At 52.1% G+C, this 20,263-nt stretch overlaps 1 protein-coding gene across 1 annotated transcript in view; it reads left to right on the forward strand.

The window, feature by feature from the left end:
* Positions 1 to 20,263, forward strand: part of ARHGEF17 (Rho guanine nucleotide exchange factor 17) — a 61,514-nt gene that overhangs the window by 24,667 nt on the left and 16,584 nt on the right. The window contains exons 2-3 of the mRNA XM_049619289.1: positions 13,997 to 14,074; positions 19,990 to 20,172. Coding sequence (XP_049475246.1) covers positions 13,997 to 14,074; positions 19,990 to 20,172 — 261 coding nt within the window. The remainder of the gene's footprint in view (positions 1 to 13,996; positions 14,075 to 19,989; positions 20,173 to 20,263) is intronic.

Here is a 20,263-nt window from a genome sequence, read left to right on the forward strand (position 1 = left end):
ACCCAGTGACAGCCCCTTGGAGGCTGGGGTGGAGGGATTGTTGAACAGACCGTGTTCACCGTCCCTGGGCATCTTGACCACCCTGGGCTTGTCTAGTATGATGGGAGGAGCTTCCCTGGGCTCTGGGTTGGGTCAGGGTACACAGGGTGTACTTTAGGGCCAGAGTGACTGATGAATGCAACTTGCTCCTCTCCTGGGGTGTCCCCTGGATCTTGGAATAGGGTAGGGGCAGGGGAGGTTGGGGCCTCAATGCCTCCCAGTGGGTTGGGCCCCTTTGGACAAGATTTAGTGAAAGAGCCCCAAGGGCCCAGTTCTAGCCTCAGCTGACTGCCTGCTGCCCTGGGGGATCTCAAGACACTTTCCTCTCTGAGCCACATTTGCCTATATGTAGAATGAGAAGGAATGGTCCTGTCTCTGGCTCCTTCCTTCAAGGAAGGCTTGAACATGGGAATTCTAAGGTTGCTGTTCACATTCATTACACAGAAACTTGCTTTCATTCATTCACTGATTCACAAATACGTACTGGGCACTTACTGTGGGCCAGACTCTGTTCTAGGCACGGATACTGAAGTCTGCAAGTTCCAGAGGGGAGGAAGCACTTCTGCCTTTGTTCCAGCACCATCCACACCTAGAACAGAGATCAGATTAGTAGGTTGGTAGGAGCTGATAACACCTCAAGCTTCCCAGGCTGAGCCGTTGGTGGTCCGAGTATAGTTTCTAGCACCGTTGTAAGTGGGGAAGATTGCCTCTTTTGTCTGCCGGGCTTTGAGAGCCCCCAGGATTATATCTACAACTCAGGCAGGCCCTGCCCCCTCCTCCTTGCCTCTCAGCTCCCTGGGGCTCTGGCCTGAGGCAGGCCTGGCCTTTCCCAGGGTGCCTGGCCAACAGCCCAGTGAGTCATCTTCCGCTCTAGAGGCAGGACACCCCATCCCACCCTGAAGACACACACAAATGGAGCCCACCTCCCCCCTCAGCTTGTGCCTGGGTTCGAGGGAGGGAGGGAGCCCGCGGGAGGGTCTGGAAACAGACACTGGATAACTTCCGTTCCCACGATCCCTTACCCCAGCCTCCCTGCGTGCTAGAGAACTGGGTGGAGATGAGGGAGGGGAGCCCTCCTTGGCAGAGCACCTACTGTGCAGCAGGTGTTCACTCTTATTTTCCAAGTGGGGAAACTGAGGCTGAAGGGAAGGAATGTTTGCAGTAGCCAGAAAGTCACAGCCCTGGACCCAGACCATAGGGGCCCAAATCCCTGTGCAGTGTTCTATGCTGTGCAAGGTTTGGACATTTTGAGTGAAATAATTTATCAAGCTCAGAGGAGAGGGTTCTGGGAGGTAATCTCACACACAGGTTCTGAGCTAGGACTGGGGCGACAGGCCAGACCACTATTGCGGGCAGAAGTGTGCGCAGGGGTGGGTGGGTGCATTTCCTGGGAGCTAGGGTTGCCAGATTTAACAAATCCTGCTCTAAGGCTTCATTAGATTCCCAATGGTATCCCTGCTCCCCACCCCTGGCCGCCAAGAGTGGGCCAACTTGGCCTCTCAGACTCAGATGTAGGTCCCGGAAGATCTGGGTTTCAGTTTCTCTACCTGAAAAGTGGAGATGACAGTCTAGCCTCTGGAAATGAGTAAATTCAGAATTTCTTAGCTGGTCAGGAGGTGTTTTTCACATCTGTTGGAGTCTGTCTATCCACCTACCCCCCACCTCCTGCTTCCGGCCATTATCCTTGATGTTAAGAAACTCTTCCTTCCCAAGCTGGAAGGTCCAGCTGTATCTTCTTGAAATTAAGTGGCGATGGGGGAGGGCAGAGAAGAATAAAGGGAAAAAACCCACATGAAAAAAGACCAGTTAAATTCAAACCACATGCCCCACAGCCTCTGCCATGCAGGCCTCTGCTGCCATCTGTGGGTGTCTGGCAAAAGTGCAGTTCTGGAGCCCAAGCTTTCTCACTAAGGTCCTGCCTGGCACAGGAAATCTAGGAGGATGGCCAGGCTGTCCATTGGCTGTCTCTGGCGTGACCTCACTTACCACCTCCTTCAGGAAGCATGGTGAGGAATTTAGAGTCCACTCTGAACCCTGATCAGAGGGGGACCTGATCCCAGACTGGGGAGCAACTCTGCTTAGTCACAGAGCGAGTCAGTCATTTGACACATATGTGTTGTGCACCTAGTGTATGTCAGGGACACAGGTATGAACACAGAGAGACCTGGTCTCTGCCTTTTTGGACCTTATAGTGGTGGAGGTGGCAGACACAGAGAGACCTTCCTCCTATTTCCATGTCTCCTATTGTTGCCAATCATCCAGGAAAGAGAATACAGCTTGTATTCTAGTTCAAGGGATTCTGGGCTTGGCTTGACTCATTTATGTGCTCTGTGACCCTGGTGAAGTCACTTGACGTGGCATCAACTCCCAGCTTTGCCATGTCTAACTTCTTGACCTCGGGCACGTTGCTTCAGTTCTTGGAGGCTTTGTTTACTCATTTTTAAGATGGAGGTAATATTATCCATAACTTAGAGGATTGGTGTCAGGATTAAATGAGATAATGCATGAGGAGCAGCACCTCACTAAACAGGAGCTGGTAGTAAAAGTAAGACCCCACCAAGGTTGTGGGGAGTGCACGTCATTCCTGGAGGCCCAGGAGGGGCTCAGGAGTGCAGTGGGTGGAGGTGTCTCTTCTGGGTTGAGAGGTGGCCGGCACAGTTCATCAGCCAGAAATTGGCCCTGAGCCCCAGCACAGGGAGTGAGAGCTGCCACCTTGAACCTCTTGTCAGCTATCAGGGTCAGTTTCTAGAAGGAGTGGTGAGATTTTCTAGTGCTGCTGAGGTTAGAGTCCCAGCTGGACTCCTCTGGGCCAGTAGATGAAATCTAGGTCTGTGCAGATATTATCCTCTTCCTTCCTTCCTCCCTTTAGGAAATTAAGAACCTTGGGTTTTTACCCCAGCTATGCCACTTATTGGCTGTATGGCCATCGTTACCTCTCTGAGCCTCAGTTTCCCCAGCTAGGTAGCTCTCACTCAGTCTTTCATGCAGTTGCAGCCACATAGTGACTGCGCTGGAATTACCTTGAAGGCATCCTCATTCGTAGGTCTGGCAATCGTGCTGGCATTTGGGTGGGACCTTATCTAGGTGGTCAGCTAGAACACTATACACAGGCCTCTGCATGTGACCTGGGCTTCCACACAACGTGGCAGCCGGGTTTCAGGAATGAGTGACCCAAGAGAGCAAGGTGGAAGTACATGGCATTTTTATGACCTGGCTTTGGATGTCACATAGTATCTTTTCTGCTATATTCTGTTAATTGAGGCAGTCACAAAGGTCAGCCAGTTTCAAGGGGGAGGAGACATAAACCTCATCACTCTATGGAAGAGTGTCAGTACCACACTACAAGAAGAGCATGTGGCATGGAAAATATTGTGATAGCTATCTTTGAAAAATGCAATCTGCCAAACCTTCCTGGGGGTGGTTAAGAGGATAAAATAAGACAGTGATGTAAAGTCTTAGCCTGTGCCTGGCACATATTTAGTGCTCAGGAAACAACAGCTATAGCTTTTTTTTTTTTTTTAAGTTTATTTATTTAGTTTGAGAGAGAGAGCATGAGCACGTGCATGAGCAATGAAGGAGCAGAGAGAGAGGGAGAGAGAATCCCAAGCAGGCTGTGCACTATTAGCCTGGAACCCGGCATGGGGCTCGATCTCATGAACCGAGAGATCATGACCTGAGCTGAAATGGAGAGTCAGACGCCTAACCAACTGAGCTACCCAGACTCCCCAGCTATAGCTACTTTTGAATATTATTGAAGTGGCCCTCACTTTTCATTTCTGCCATGGAAGCAAACGGACTATCACCCACTGATGGGCTGTACAGTCACATGGTCACAGAAGACCACTGACAAGAGTATACACAGACATGTGGGTGAGTCCGCACAGATGAGACACACATTGTGTCACTCACAGTCCCACCTCCAGGTGCACACAGTCCCACCTCAGCAGGGCAGTGGCCTTCCTGTGGCAGGAAGGACCTGAGGCTCCTTCGGTCCTTGATCTCTCCTTCCCATTCCCAAACATATTCCCCAGAATTCTTGGACCCACGCTGAGCAGCCAGTCCCGAGGGAGCTCTGTGGCTTGGACACTGCCCTTGAAGTTGCCTATGAGGCTTGGGAACTTGGTGGAGCCTTGAGAGGCTCCTCCTTCCGGAAGAGAGTGTCTATAGGGGATAGGCCATGACCTGGGAAGGCAGGGGGAAGGGACAAATGACAGGAAGAATAGGGAAGGGGTCTCAGACAAGAACAGATGGAGATACTGGTGCCCCAAGAGGAGAAGTGGCTTGTTCAAGGTCACATTACTAGTAAGTGGTAGAGCCAGGGATGTGAGGCCAAGCTGTCTGGCTTCAGAGTCTGCCCTCTTAATTTCTATGCCAAAAAGTCCCTCTTTTGGAACTTTGGTCTCATTGATGAACCTGAGGACCTGAGGAGGGCAGCACCATCAGTGAAATGAATAGCCCACTAGGTTGGGAACGTTCAGTTCCCATAACGGTGGACATTGATGGGGTCAGGAAGGGCAGACAGTCCATCTGGGCAATTAGCCAGGGCTTGGTTCCCAGAGAAGAGCATCCTCCTTGATTCCAGCATTGCCTGTTGACGGCATTTTGTTTTCCACCCAAACCATTCTGCGTCAGGAGAACCTGTTTATGTAATCATCTCGGTACAAATGAGGCTGGAGAAAGGTAATGCAGACTAGTGCACCAGGAAGGTGGGGGAGGCCAAGCTGAGTGCACGAGGCTAAGGGGAGGTGGAGAGGGGCTCTCCTCACAGGGGAGGGGGTGGTTTTAAGAGCATGGGCCCTGGAGACAGTCACCTCAGATGCACCCCTTATCAGTCAGGTGACCACTCTGAGCCTCAGTTTCCTCGTTTGTAAAATAGAGGAGAAACAATAAAAGCCTTTGATGTAGGGCTCCTGTGGAGATTAAAGGAGCCAGGGCTTGGAAAGCAATAATGGGGTGCTTGACACCTGAAAAGTGTTCAAACAGCATTAGTGATGGTGAGGATTCTAAGATTATGGTGTTCCCAATTTGGTTTGGGCAGCTCTGGGGTCCAGACCCTCTGTGGCAAGTACTCATACAGAGCTGTGCAGATATGAAAGGCTGGAGACCCCTCCCCACCCCACAGGAGCCTGATGAGACCCACTGCCCCAGAACCTGCCTTGCATTTGTCATTCCTTTTTCAATTCCTATCTTCCCACTTAGACTGTGGTACCCAGCAGGGCATAGACCTCTTTTCTTATCTTTAAATCCCCAGCATAGGAGTGTCTGGATGGTTCAGTTGGTTAAGCATCTGACTTCGGCTCAGGTCATGATCTCATGGTTCATGAGTTTGAGCCCTGCATTGGACTCTGAGCTGACCGTGCAGATCCTGCTTAGGATTCTTAGATTCTGTCTCCCTCTGTTTCTGCCCCACACCCCACTCATGCTTTCTCTCTCTCTCTCTCTCTCAAAATAAATAAATAAACTTGAAAAAATTAAATCCCCAGCGTAGTGCTTGGTACCTGGTAGGTACTCAATAAATACTTGTTGAACTAATCAACAAATGAATAAAATTAAAACTCAGTTAATTACCCATCTATTGAACCGTGTGTCCGTGTAGCCATTTGTGTGTTCATTTGTTACTGATTCATCATTCTATTCACCCCTCCACTTAGTTATTCACCTATGATCATCCTATTCATTTAGTCAGCCATTACTTATTACCCATCCATTTGTCCATCCATGTGTCCTTTCTCATGACTGGGCCCCAGTTGGTCCAGCACTAGCTGCAGGAGGACCAAGTGGCCCCAAGTGGGCAAGAAGTCTTGTAGGAGGTCTTGGTGGAGCCCACAGTGGGAGATGTGTCTGGAGGCAGGTAAACAAGGTATTGGATTTCTTTTAGAGATGGGGCAATATCAGCTTACTGGGGGGAGGTAGGGAGGGTTAGGTGTTCCCCAGGACTAGCAGAAGGGTGGTCCCACCCAACTGGGGTGCCCAACCTGCTTATCCTAGTGGGGTGGTGGTCTTGTGGAGCAGAGCCCTTTTGTCCCCTCTCACCTTCCCTTGACTAAGGAGGATAGGAGCTGTTTGGTGGGAGGAGGGTGGTATATGTGTTGTGGTGGGGTGTGCGGTATGCAGTATGGAGAGGAGGGCCCTTACCAACCACCTCATATACTTATAAAAACTATTCTGAGCCAGACCCACTCCAAACAACCATAGATACCCAAAAGGAAAAGAGACATCAGTACCTAAAAGGGGAGTTCAGTGGAACAATAACAGAACCAGACCTGCTCAGGGGTGTTCTGGACATACATGGTGCCCCCAGCCCCCTTCCCAGCTGACCTCACTCTGAGGGGCTCCAATGCCCATGCCTTTGTGGGGGTGATGCCTGGAAACTCTGATTCAGCAGCTATATGTTCCTGTTCCTTCTCTCAGCTTCCTTTCCCCACCCCACTAGCTCCCCTGTTGCCATGGCAACAGGCTTGGATGTAATTAGCCATCTTAATGAAGCTGCAGCACACAGTGCCTTAGCATCAAGCCCAGCCCCCTTCTCCAGGGCAGCGGCCTCCTGAACTCTGCCATCTGGGCACCCACATGCCTCTGGATTTCTTGACCTCCAAATGTTGTTCAAACCCTGCCTCTTCCAGGAAGCCCTCCTTGAATACCCCCTACCCCCCAGGCAGAGGTGACTCCCTCTGCTGAGCCCTATGTATTGTCTGGGAGCTCCTGGATGCCAGCCAGAGTGGATTCATCTGTGCAGGGCCTGGTCCTACTGAAGTAAGGAATGGATGCACCTTACTAACAAGCTATGCACTGCCTCCCAAAAACTCAGAGGAAATGAGGCCCCAGATCATTTAGCTGGAGAGAGGGTCAGATGGAGGAGGAGGTGCTCTGAGAGAAAGCCAGCTGTGGGTTAACTAGCCAGAGTGATCAAGCAATGGGCCAGAGATGGGCCCTCAAACCACAGTCCTCCTCCTAGTGTGGGATTATCTTTGGGACCTGGCTGTTTAGATGTGTCCACGGGGTGTGTCCATCCTCTGTGCTCACATCATTACTCAGTCAACTGGTCTGGCTGTTCCAAACCCTCCCCCCATGTGCCCAGCCCTGAGAGGAGGAGAACTGTAAGCCCCACCCCCAGGGAAGTCCATAATCCATCCCATTGGGAGGGTAAGAAGCAGATGGACTCACTGGAATTCTTGGTTCAAACTAGAGGCAGAGGAGGGCTTGGGGCCCTCCTGGAGGACCCTTGTTCCGCCTACCAGGGGCAGAAGGGGCTTGGCCAGGGCATGTGCCCTGAGAGGGGATGTGGTGGCCAGGCAGGCTCTAGGCCTTGAAGGCTCTGTGCTGCCAGTGCACAGATTGCTGGGCCCCATACAGAGTTTCAGGTCAGGTCAATAGGGTAGTTTGCGGGGGGGAGTTGAGAATATGCATTTCTAACACATTTCCTGGAGGTACACAGGGCCTGCACTTTGAGAGCCATTGCCATAGAGGGACCAGCAAGGGAGTTGGTGCAGAGCACACCCTCATGCTTTCATTCATTCTTTCATTCAACAAACTGGCTTAGGGGTTACTCTGGGCCAGGCCCTCATGGGACACAGGAGAGACAGATGGGTTCACCAATTATTTAGGCAGCACAAACTTAGCAAGCACTTCTCATGTGTCAGGCTCTGCCCCCTAATGTAGCCTCACTGCTCTGGGAGCCCTTGCCAGGTGGGAGTCACACCTGTTTTCTCTTTCTACTCTCTTGGAATTCTCTGTTCTTGTTTTCATCGTTGACTTCTTTGGGATTGTCTGTTGAGGAGTTAAAATTTTAGTTTTGGACATTTTGGACTCCCTGAGGAGGCCAGTGCTGCTAGGTCCATGTCCTGCCCTCTCAGGAGAGGATGAGAAATAATACCCTTGGACGGGGCTGTAGGATGTGGATTCACCTGGTTGAGGGCTAAACAGGGGAAGGTGGCAGGGGGGCCAAGCAGCATAGGAGGCTGCAAGGGCCAGCAAGAGGGGTTGATCCTGTGCCATGGGACTGCCAGGGGAGGTTCGTGAGCAGGGAATTGCAAGGTTTGCCTCCCTGTGATGACTGCTTAGTGTATTAGCCAACATCTATGTGCAGAACACTGTGGTTCACAAAAGGGACATGGACCCCCGCCCTCAGGGAACCTACAGTCTCCTGGGAGGAGATGGTCATCAATCTAGCAATTGCTCAAATGTGTAATTACAAACTGTGATACCTGGTTAAGAAAAACTGAGAATCTTTGAGAGCACAGAGCAGGTGTACCTGGCCTAATCTGAGGATCAGGGAGGGCTTCCCTGAGGAGGTAACATTTACACTAAGATTAATCTTAAAGGAAAAGCAAAAACACTCCTAGAAGAGGGAAAAGGTGTCCGCCAAGGCCCTGAGGCAGGAGAGAGCCTGGTCTGTTTCTAGGAGATAAAACAGAAATGGTTGGGGGCACCTGGGTGGCTCAGTCAGTTAAGTGTCCCATTTTGGCTCAGGTCATGATCTCTCGGTCCATAGGTTCAAGCCCCGCATCAGGCTCTGTGCTGCTAACAGCTAGGAGCCTGTAGCCTGCTTTGGATTCTGTGTCTCCCTCTCTCTCTGCCCCCCCACCCCACTCGTGTGTGCGTGCTCTCTCTCTCTCTCAAAAATAAATAATAAACATTAAAAAAAATGGTTGGGGCATATCAAACAAGGCGAGAGAGGGATAGAGGGAACTGCCTTGGGCAATAGGGTCAGAAGGTCTCCACTGTGCAGGAAACCCAAGGGAAAGCAGGTTTGGGGGAGGGCATCAGGACTTTGTTGAGTGTGGGAGACCTCATACACTAAAGGAGTATAAGGGCAGCAGAGCTGAGGCACAGCAGACGGATCCCCAGTCAGCTGCAGGGTGCATGAGAGCCCCTTGGTAGGAGGTGGCAGCTAGTATGAAACAAAGCTCACCCTGCCCCCTCTCCTGATTAAGTGGTTCTGGGATGGGTTCTGACATCACCTTCAATTTGAGGAACAGATCCTGGGGATCATGCTTGGAAACATTCTGAAGCATCATCTAGCGATGTGGTGGGGGTTGTAAATGCCCGAACCCCTCCTCATGATGGGGGGTGAGGTGAAGGGGGATAGGACTGGAATTCTCTGAGACTGTCTCAAATACAGGATTCAGGTCAACTGGGTGGGGTGGGAGTAGGCATGACTCAGTGTCGTCTCTTTCCTTTATGAGGCCCTTAATGCTTTGCCCCTGGATGGGAGAACAATGTCAGTTTCCAGAGATGCGCATCCCTAAGTATGTGTGCCTGTTTGTGCTGGATTATAGTTGTGTGAAGACAGAAGCGTGTGCCACTGTGCAGCACTGGGTCGGGTTCATGTGTGTCAGGGTCTGTATGGGACTACGTTGATGTGTGTGCCCTTGGCCTTCACCCAAACATGTATACACATCAAGGCGGGAAGGCAAGTTTCTATGTACATGGGCTTCTTCTGTGTAGATCTGTGCATGCCCCTGTGTGTGCCTGCGTGGGTACAGGTGTGGACAAAACGTGCATGTCTCAGTGTACTTGCCTTTGTCGACTGGTGTGCGCCGACTTACGTCCTCAGAGGGGGATGGGTCCGCAAAGGGAGGCCGCTGCGTGGGGGAGCGGCGGGGACGAGGTCGGGCCGCCCGCTGCGTGCTGGGGGAGACTGGGCGGCTCTGAGAGGGTGGGCGGAGCAGGGTGGGCGAGGGCGGGGACTCCCCTCCGCTCCCCTCCCCCGCGCCAGCGGCGCCAAGCGCGCCTGGCTCGCTGGGCGCACTCGCTGAGCCGAGGAGGCAACAGCGCCGCCGCCCGAGTTTTCGCTATCAGATCTACGCTGGAACTGACACCGCGATAGCCGCTGCGGCGGGGCTGAGCCCCCGAAGGGAGTGACGGTGGGAGAGAGGGGGCCCGTCGTCCCCCGCCGCCCCGGCATCTCCGCCCTGGCGGCGGCCCGGCCGCATGCTTCAGATGGTGAAGACCCTGGCCCAGTTCACCATCGCGCTGGAAGATATGCGCGATCTGGGCCCGGCCACCGCCTCCGGGGAGCCCGCCAGGAGCAGCGGTGCTGACGCTGAGGAGCCTGGGGAGGCCCAGGTAGGGGGAGGGGAAGAGACAGCCAGGGACCTGGGTCAGAACCTAGAACTCAGCGGATCTGGGCCTGAGGGAGACATGGGTCCTACTGAGAGCGCAGGACTGGGAACTCGGATCAGGCACACCAGCTGCGTGGCCACGGGCCTGGGGGCTCAGAGACTAGTGATGGGGGCAGGGAGATTGAAGGTATGAGGAGCCATGGCAGGGGTGGTGTGGCTGGCAGGGCGCTGAGGTTTGGTGCCACCAGAATGCAAGCTTGGAATGGCAGAAGGGCTGGTAAACTCAACTGGGGTGAGAGGCCTGTACCCTGAGATCCAGCCTCAGCAAGGCCTAGTGGTACTTAGTGCCTGATATGGATCAGCCTGTAGACAGAGACTGTCTCCAGAGGTATCCTGGGTTCACAGGCTCAGGAAGGGAAGGTTTTACCAGCCTCTTTCCTGCAGGCCTGTTGCAGTCCTCAGGTGTATATATGTGCTGGGGGGATGGGAAGTTGAGGGTAGACAATTTTGCTCTCCGCCCCCCCCCCCACCCTTGCCATTCTCTCTCTGCCACTGGACCCGCTGGGCCTTGGAGGTGTCATGCTGTGGTGTCCCCATTCCTGGCTCAGTGCTGGCTCAGTGCTCTTCTCCTCCAGGGGACGGGGAGGGAGAGGCTTCCAGGGGCTTTTTCCATGCCTTTGTGTGTTTCTCTGGGCCTGGATTCTGATTATCCTGCTCTTCTGAGCTCCAGTGGGGGCTATGGTTCTGTTTCCCCCCCCCCCCCCCCCCCCCGCTCCCTGTGCTGTGGTGTGTGTGTTTCTCCCCACCACCTCACATCTCTGGGCTGAAGGCCCTGGTTCTCAGCTAGGTGGCTTGGCTGCCTTTCTTTTTCATCTCTTTGCGGAGTGTCTGGCCTTTACAGCTTCTTCTGTGTACGTGTGTCTCTGTCTTCATGCTGTGTATATAGGGCTTTAAGCTTTGGGTCAGTATGTCCCAATCTTACTGGTAGGAGAGCCCCCCCCCCCCCCCCCCCCCCCCCCCCCGCCCTCCCCCTTTCCCCCCCCCCCCATCCTCCCTCCCACTTCAGTGCTCCATATAGTGAAGGTCTAGGGATGGAGCTGTTGAGGGGTGACGGGCTCTGGGGGAGGCTAGGCCTACAGGGCTGTCCCGCCCAGAACAGGTGGGCCCGCTGATCTGGTTGACAGCTGCATTGCCTGTCTCTTGCTTCCCCTGGCTCCCCCACCCCCACATACACTCACACCCGTGTCTGGGCACGTGCAGAAGGGCACTCCATGCAGTGACAGAGAGCTGGCCTTATTTTCTATGCCTCTACCTGACAGCTGAGTGACAAGCCACTGTGCTTTCAAGCAGGGAGGAGGCTGGGAAGGGCGGGTGTTGCAGCGTCAGCCTCCCTGTGTGAGTTACCCCAGCCCTCTGGGCCCGTCAGGCCCAGCACCAACCCTGCCTCCCTCAGGAGGCCTCGCTGCCCATGACCCTCACCACTGGGCATAGCAGGGCCAGGTCCAGGGAACCTGACAGGGGAGGGTGACTGTGCGGCCCAGGGCCGAGCCTGGTCTGGTTCTACTCTAAGGGAACTCCCTGTCCAGCCGGGAATTGAAGACCCAGTGTATGTGGAGAGAGCTACCCTGCTTCCCAGCTCTTTGCTTTCACAGTACTGGGAGGGAGGCTTTATTCCTTCCATTTCATAGAGGAGAATGTGAAAACCCAAGGCAGTTAGATGGCCCAAGGTCACACAGCTAGTAAGGGTATGGCTGGGACCCTGTGGCCCATGGCTAGCCAGTCAGTCTGGGTGAGAACTCTGGGTGCTTGGGCCCTCAGACTGAGCTTGAGATGGCTAAAGAGACTTGGGTCCTCACTCTGTCGGTCAGTGGCTGTGTGACTTTGGGCAAGTCCAGTCACCTCTCTGACTTGACTTCCTCACTTGCAAAGTAGAGATGATGACACCTATGATGCAGAGCTGTGAGTGTGAGGTGGAAATGAGGTCATATCTGTGAAATGCTGAGATGGCCCTGAGGGACAATGGGAAGATTGGGCATCTGGGCTTTTTCTTGGGGGGCCCTTCTGGTCCTTGATGCTCTCCCAAACTCTCCATCCTAAGGTGAGCCCAGCTGGTCTTCCCTCCCACTGGAAGCTGCCCAGGTGTTCTAAACGCCTTCAAATCACTGAAGCTAGATGATCTGAGGGCTGGAGGCTCTACGGCAGGGCCCAGTGTCTTCTCACCAAACAGAGTCTGCAGCTGGTGGGAATGGAGCGCTCTAGAGCCAGTCTCCTCCCCTCCCTCAATGGAGAGTCATTCACACCTCCCAACCCTGAGTTCCTAGCACTGGGGTCTACTTTTCTGAGTGTGTCTTATTGTTGACAGGTTTGGGGAAAGACCTGACCCCAAGTCCCTGGGTCAAAGGGAGAGAGTCAGAGGGAGGAGAGGCATACCATGAGCAGAGGGGTGAGCACGGGCTGGATCAGGCAAGCCAAACAGGCCTTGGGCTTGGGTCTACTCAGCAAACATAGACCCTGTGCAGAGCAGTGACCAGGGCAGCTCCACTGGTTGAGTCCCTACCACGAGAGGCTCCAGGGATGGGGAGTGGAGGGATACCACAGACATGGACATCTAACCTTCCATTGCCACATGCAAAGAATATACACTCAAACCCAGCAAGCCTTGATGGCTGGAGACTGAGACAGGGTCCAGACAGATGTCCTGGCTAAGTTGAGCTAAGGCTTGGGGGAAACGTGGGGAGGGGAGAATAAGCCCCAGAGATCTGGGGCCCAGAGGAGGCCTTGCTCAGAACCACTCCAGGGACTCAGAGGTGACCTGGAGTGGAATCCCTCACCAGGAAGGGAAGCTGTTGGAGCTGGTACCATCTGGGAAGGCTTCCTGGAGGAGTGGGCCAGAGGTATAGGAACTGGTGGCAAGGGGCCACTGGTAAGCTGGGTCTCAGGGAATTGAACACAGAGAAAGCATCCTGTGTCTGGCTTCTAGCAAAGCCTTCCCATTGAATAGGGACTGCCCTGTCAGGGATGCACACCCTATCCCTGGAGGTGTGGGTGCAGATTCTGGGCAACCCCTTAGGGACTCTGTACTGTAGATCATCAATCAGATTCTTGGATGGAGGCATTAGTTTCTGGGGCTCCTTTTCCCCATCCTTAAAATGGGAAGAAGAATAACATCTATCTACCTCACAGGGTGGTCAGAAGGATGAAATAATGTATAATGCTTAGAGCAGTGCTTGGTGTGGAGTAGAGCTCAGTTAACCTTTTTTTTTACGAAGAGACCTGGGATCTAGCCTTGTCTGAGAGTGGGTGAACCCTACCCCCACCTGGCTGTGTGACCTTTGGCACCGACTTCACCTTTCTGAGCCATCTTTTCTTCATCTGTGGCAGGAGGTCACCGTTTCCATGCTCAGGGATGGTTTGAAGCCCAACCTAGTAGGGTCTGACCCCACAGCACGGATCCTGAAGGTGGGGTTTTCAGAGTTGGCAGCTGGAGTGGGGGGTAGGCTGGAGGCATCTTCCTTTGCAAATGTGAGAGTTATTGATTGTTTTGGGTCCCTTCCAGGAGCCCAGTAGAAAACCATGAAGTAAACAGTAGATAACCAGGTCTGCCAACAGTCATGGGGGTGGTGGTGAAGGATTGAGGGGCATACTCTGGAAAGGAAGGAGTTTGAGATGCAGGTTAGAGGGCCCTCCCTGCACAGGGAGCGTCTGAGCAAAGACCTGACAGAGTGGAGGTCTACGGTGCTTTGGGGTAACAGCCAACAGTCCTGGATGGTGGGAAGGCAGGCCTTGAAGGCCAGGGAGAGGATGTGGATAGGTTCTCTGGGTCTACGTGACTGCAGGTGGCGGGGTCTGAGGGGAACAAGGCACTGCTCACCCTCTGTTTTCTGTCCCCCAAGGACATGCGGAAGCACGTGACCATGACCCTGCTGGACACAGAGCAGTCATACGTGGAGTCGCTGCGAACCCTGATGCAGGTGAGGCTTGAGGCTGGTCCAGGCCCCTGAGAGTGGCCATTCTGAGTCTAGGAGGCTGTCAAACATATGGAAACAAACCCACTTTGTGGACAGGGGATGGAGGCTAGAGAAGAGAGGAATGACCCTGGGACACATCACCCTTCCATGGAGAACCCCTCTCATGTGACTGCCCCAGAGGAGGAAGCCCCCCTTCCAGGGCAGGAGAGATCTTAGAGGGGTCTTAATGAGACTAAACCAGGCCACCCCAGGGCAGGTGCTCCCTCCTTTTACTGTTCTGCCACCTACCTCTGGCAGCCCTGGTGCCTGAGCTTAGATCTGTGACCCACCCCCAGTGTACCTCCTTCCATTTTGTTCATTGATTGGGAAAATATTTGTTGAATGGAATAAAATGTTGAGCACCTGTTGTGTGCCAGGTCCTGTTCCAGGTGTAGGTGGCACAGGGGCGAATAAGAGAGACAAGCCACTGCCACAGGAGCTCATAGTCCTGTCGGGGACATAGCTGAGTATATGGTCACTGTGAAAGCATTGAGAGGGCACCTGTGAGGCATGGGGTCAGGGAATTTTCCCTGGAGGAGGTGCTAGCTTCTTCCTGACCTGTCTTCTCAGCAGCAGGAACAGCTTGTGCAGAGTTGAGTAGGAGAGGCCTGCACTTTTGGAGGTCCATGTGGCTGGCACAGAGCACAGAGGGTTGGTCCTATGGTGATGCTGGGGGAGCCAGCAGGGGCCACATGGTAAGGACCTTGCATACCAGGAAGAAGGTTTGGGCTCTACCAGGGGCCCTGGAGAATCAGTGAAGGGCTTTGAGCAGGGGCGGCATATAGCCTGACTCATACTTTACAACATCTTTCTGACTCCTAGGAAGGTGGGCAGCGGAAGAGGAGGCCAAGGCCACTGAAGGTGGGTGGGGGAGGAGAGGCCAGACCCAGGCAGAGGCAACAGGGAGGGAGAGTTGGGGACAGACATTCAGGAAGTGGAGTGGTCAGGCCAGGCATGGTAAGTGGTTGGTTGTGAGGGGCAAGGTGGGGAAGCCCAGGATGAGACCTGGGCTCCCGGTCTGGGTGACTGAAGCACTATAGGAACTCCACCTGTGAAAGGTGGGGCAAGATGGCAAGTTCAGGTTCAGATGTGGGAAGGCCCTGGAGCCAGGATGCATATGAGGGTCTGAGGCCCAGGACAGAGAACCTGGATCTGAGCTGAAGTAGGGCCTGGTAGGCATTGTTGAGGACAAATTTACTCAAGCCACCTAAGTAGAGTGAGAGCAAAGGGTCGAAGGTAGAGCCCTGGAAACATCCAGAGTGTTCATTCATTTACTCCACAAATCTGCAACAAGCACCTTCCGGGTGCAGGTAGTGTTCTCTGTGAGGGTTCGGCAGTGAGCATGAGTGATCAGGTCCTGTCTCATGGACTGACAAACCATACGTGAGGACAAATGAGGGTGCAAAAACGCATGGAAAGTGTGTCTGGAAAAACTGAATATTGTTCATCCAGAAAGAAATTTTGACACACACCACAATCTGGATGAACCTTTGGGACATTATGCTAAATGAAATAAACCAGTCACTAAAGGGCAAAAACTGTATGATTCCACTTACATGAGGGACCTAGAGTAGTCAAATTCATAGAGAGAGAAACATAGAACAGTGGTTGCCAGGAGCTGGGAGAGAGGAAGTGGGGAGTTCATGTTTAATGGGTATATAGTTGTGGTTGGGGAAGAGTAGAAAGTTCTGGAGATGGATGGTGATGATGCTTCCACAACCACATGAATGTATTTAATGTGAGTATACCAAGCTGTACATTTAAAAATGATTAAAATGGCAAATTTTATGATGTACGTTTCGCCACACAAAAAATACATTGCTTTTATATGTTAAAAAAAAAAGTGCACAGAAAGATGAGAACACAGAATGGGGGCCTGCCCTGGTGTCAGAGGCCAGGGAGGGCTTCTCTGAGGTTGGGGTATTTAGCTGAGACCTGAAGGTAGTTAAGAGCTAAGTAGGGGGAGAGCCCAGAGGGAATCATTCTGGCAGAGGGTACAGCAGGAACAAAGGTCAGGGGGCTGGAAGAAACCCAGAGCGGTTAGCGGTGGACAGGTGGTCACTGTGGCTGCTGCAGAAGAGCTGGGCTTTATTGTAAGCACATGGAAGTCACAGAAGGGACACAACCAGAATGCTATCTTTAAGAAGAGGTTGCCCCTGGCTGCCAGGCAGCCATAGTCACGCAGGAGTCTGGCAGGGGGTGGGGTCCTTTGTTGTCCTTTAGGTAGGAGCTAAAGGCATTGGGGTCAAGCAGTCCAGAGTTTGAGTCACTTGCTTCCCTGCTGGGTGATGCTAGCCTAATCACTTGCTTCTCTGAGCCTTGGTGTTTTTGTGTACAAAACGTGACTAATCATACCCACGTCCCGTGCAAAGATTAAAAGGTAATGAGGCTGCTCATGCCTTGTTCACAGACAGGAAGCCGACAGGGCTTGGGTATGCCTCTCTGCCTTCAAATCTCCTGGCCGTGCACGGAGGCTTGCGGAACCTGCGGGTGGAAGAGCCAAGGGAGGGTAGTTCTGAGGAGGCCAAATCGAGAGTGTTCATGGCCAGGGATGGAGATGGTCAGGAGAGTGTCAGCTGAACCCAAGGACTGTCACTCAAGGCAGCCCTGGTGTGTCAGAAGGAAGGACTGAGGTCCAAGCCAGGCCACCAGTGTTCAGACCTGGCACTACCTCTTACCCGGCCATGTGACCTGGAGCAGGTTACATAACCAGTCTCTGCTTCAGCTTCCTTGTCTGCAGAGTGGGAATAATAATAGTACCTACCTTGAGTGCAGATTACAAGAAAGATGCGTGTATAATTTAGCATACTGCCTGGCAAATCTGTGTGTGTACGTGTGAGTGTGTGTGTATAAGATCACATTTAATCCTTGCATTAACGTTGTGAGGTAGATATCATAACTCCCTCTTCATAGGAGGAAATGAAGGCTCAGAGAGGTTAAGAAACCTGCCCAGGGTCATTCGTCTCTTAAGTGGTATTCTAGTCCATTTGGGCTGCTAGAACAAAAATTCCGTAGACTGAGTGGCTTAAACAAATACAGATTCAGTTTTCAAAGTTTTGGAGGCTAGGAAGTCCAAGATCAAGGTGCTTGCAGATTTGGTGTCTGGTGAGGACCTGCTTCTTGGTTCATAGTCATAGATGGCCATCTTTTCACTGTGTCCTCCATGGTGAAAGGGCCAAGGGAGCTCTCTGGGACCTCTTTTATAAGGGCACAAATACCATTCATGAGGGCTCCACCCACATGACCTACTCACCTCCCAAAGACCCCACCTCCAAATACCAGCACGTTGGGGATTAGCTTTGAGCCTAAGGATTTCTGTGGGACACCAACAAGTAGTGATATTAAGAGCTGACATGTATTGAGTGCTTAATATGTGCACTTTACATAACTTAAATCATATAAATCTCATTATAACCCTCATTTTACGGAGGATGAACTTGAGACACAGAGAAGTATAGTAATTGTTCAAGGTCAGAGAGCCAGGAAGTACCATAGCCTGGGTTGAATCCCTGACACCCTGACTGTAGGGTGCTTCCTCTCACCAGCTAGTCTGCACTGCCTGAGCATAGGTGGTATTCAATTCAAACTGAGATTGGACTCCACAGCCCTAGTGTTTTCTCGCAGTGACCACTGCCCCCCAAATTGATTGGTATTGTTCCTGCAGGTCAGGAGCCTCTTTTTTTTTTCTTTTCTTTTCTCTTTTGTAATTGAAGTATAGTTGACACACTGTGTGACATTAGTTTCGGGTATAGGCCAGGAGTTTAAAATGAAGGAGTTAAACACCAAGGGTAATAGCCAGAAGGAGATGGGATTTGAACCCAAGTCTTAAGATTAAATCTTTCTATCCTACCCCAAAGAATGAGATACTGTCTTCAAGTTCTGGCTTATGAAGGACAATATACCTTTACAGAATCTTGAGTTTTAACCCAGCTCCTGTTGATGGAGAAGAATTAGAGCAGAAGATATTCTGTTCCTGAGGTCTTAAGAAACAGAAGTGAAGATTTAGAAATACCGAATTATAATACATTCCAGTGCTGACGTCATGTTGAAAAGCAGAAGGCAAGAGAGGAGCATGTTCACTAAAAAGAAAAAAGGCAATAAATCATGTTTGCATTTTCCAAGACTTTAAAAAAAAAAAAAAAAGATTAAATCTTTCTTCAGTGTCACCCTCACCCTTTAAGTCTTTCTTTAACCCCCAAATTCCCAGCTAACCCCACTTTCCCTGACCCAGCCCCCTTCTTCCAGCACTCCTGCCCCTGTCTTGTTTCCCTCACAATACTTACTGCCTTCTGACATCCTGTGTAATAATTTTGTTATTTATGGTGCTTATTTTCTGCCTCCCTCCACTGAAGTGTTAGCTCCACAAGCACAGGGACTTTTGTCTGCCCTCAGGGCTGTCTGGTGCTTAGAAGTCCGGACACTCAGTAGTTACTCAGCAAGTACGTGATGAGTGGGTGCAGGTGTTGGCTCCTAGGAGCATCTGTATCAGTTTATTCTTTCCTCCCACTGTGTGCCTGCTTCTGTGTGGGGCACTAGGATCCGGACATGAGTGGCTTAGCTCCTCTCCTTGTGGGGCAACAGCCCCTGCCACAGAGAAGGCCCTGGCTCAGACTGGCCTAGGAGCTGTAAGAGGGAGGCAGCCTGCCTGCCTCCTCACCATCACCTCCTGACCTTTTAAGAATGCCCAACCAGGGGGCACCTGGGTGGCTCAGTCGGTTAGGTGGCCGACTTCAGCTCAGGTCATGATCTCGCGGTCTGTGGGTTCAAGCCCCACGTCGGGCTCTGTGCTGACAGCTCGGAGCCTGGAGCCTGCTTCAGATTCTGTGTCTCCCTCTCTCTGCCCCTCCCCTGCTCATGTGCTCTCTCTGTCTCTCAATAATAAATAAATGTTAAAAAAAATTAAAAAAAAAAAAAAGAATGCCCAACCAGACTAGAGGATTCTGTTGAGCTTTAGTTTTTCAGGGCTGTTTTATAAAACAGGCCAATTTTTTTAATGTTTAATATAAATTTTACTGCAACATTGCATTACTTCTTCAAGCATCCTCAGTTCTTTGGTTTGTAGTGATAGTTTGGGCCAGTAGAGGGCGACCTCTCCATGAGCACGCCTGCTGCTAAGCAGGGCTGTGCATTCTCAGGAAATACCACTGATTTGAGGTGAAAAATAGTTTTAATCAGACTGACTGGTAGATCTGAAAACTGTGAGAACGTGCTCAGATAGTGGCACTAAAGGCCTCCCATGCCCCTCCTTGCTTCATTTTCCCGGCAGCACTTCTCGTTTTTGACTTTCTACATGTAATTGATTCTAAGATGCATTCTTCACCTTTTAACATCTCTGAAATCCAAGTTCATCCTATAATAGATGGCATATAATAATTGGCAGAAATTCCTTAAAGAGTTTATGAAATGTGGTTTATTTTTGTTTATTTCTTTTATTTGTGTGTTTGATCTGACTAGATTGTAAGCTCTGTTAGGGCAGGGAATTTGGTCTTCCTTGTTCACTGCTGTCTCCCAGTTCTTAGAACGGTGCCTGGCACAGAGTGAGCGCTCGATAAAATATTTGCTGAGTTGGTGTGGGGGGGGGGGGGTCTCCCAGGAGCCCAGTCTTCTTGCTTTCCTCACTCCAAGCTCTGTTTGTTCATGCATCCAGCTAACTTTCCTGAGCCTACTTACCCCCATCTTATGTCAGGCCCTGGGCTGCACAGTGAGGGGCATGGGGATAGGTCCTCTTGTCTCCCTCCTAGAGCTCTGAGTCTAATGAGGGAGATCCAGGAGGCATGGCCACTGAGTTATAGACCCAGAAGATTTCCTTTGCACCTGTACTGGTGGGTTGGGCTATCATCCCTCTGAGGGTACTTGTACTGACCCTGTGGGTCCCCCAGGGCTACATGCAGCCACTAAAGCAGCCAGAGAACTCCTTGCTGTGTGACCCGTCGCTGGTGGACGAGATCTTCGACCAGATCCCTGAGCTCCTGGAGCACCATGAGCAGTTCCTAGAGCAGGTGCGGCACTGTGTGCAGACCTGGCATGCCCAGCAGAAGGTGGGAGACCTGCTTGTCCAGTCGGTGAGTGGCCCTGCTACCCATGCAGCAGTGCTCACAAGCTTGGGCCCCTCCTGGAAGGGGCTGCTGCTGCCATGGACCCCTCACCCACACC

The sequence above is a fragment of the Panthera uncia genome, chromosome D1, assembly GCF_023721935.1.
Source record: "Panthera uncia isolate 11264 chromosome D1, Puncia_PCG_1.0, whole genome shotgun sequence".
NCBI lineage: Eukaryota > Metazoa > Chordata > Mammalia > Carnivora > Felidae > Panthera > Panthera uncia.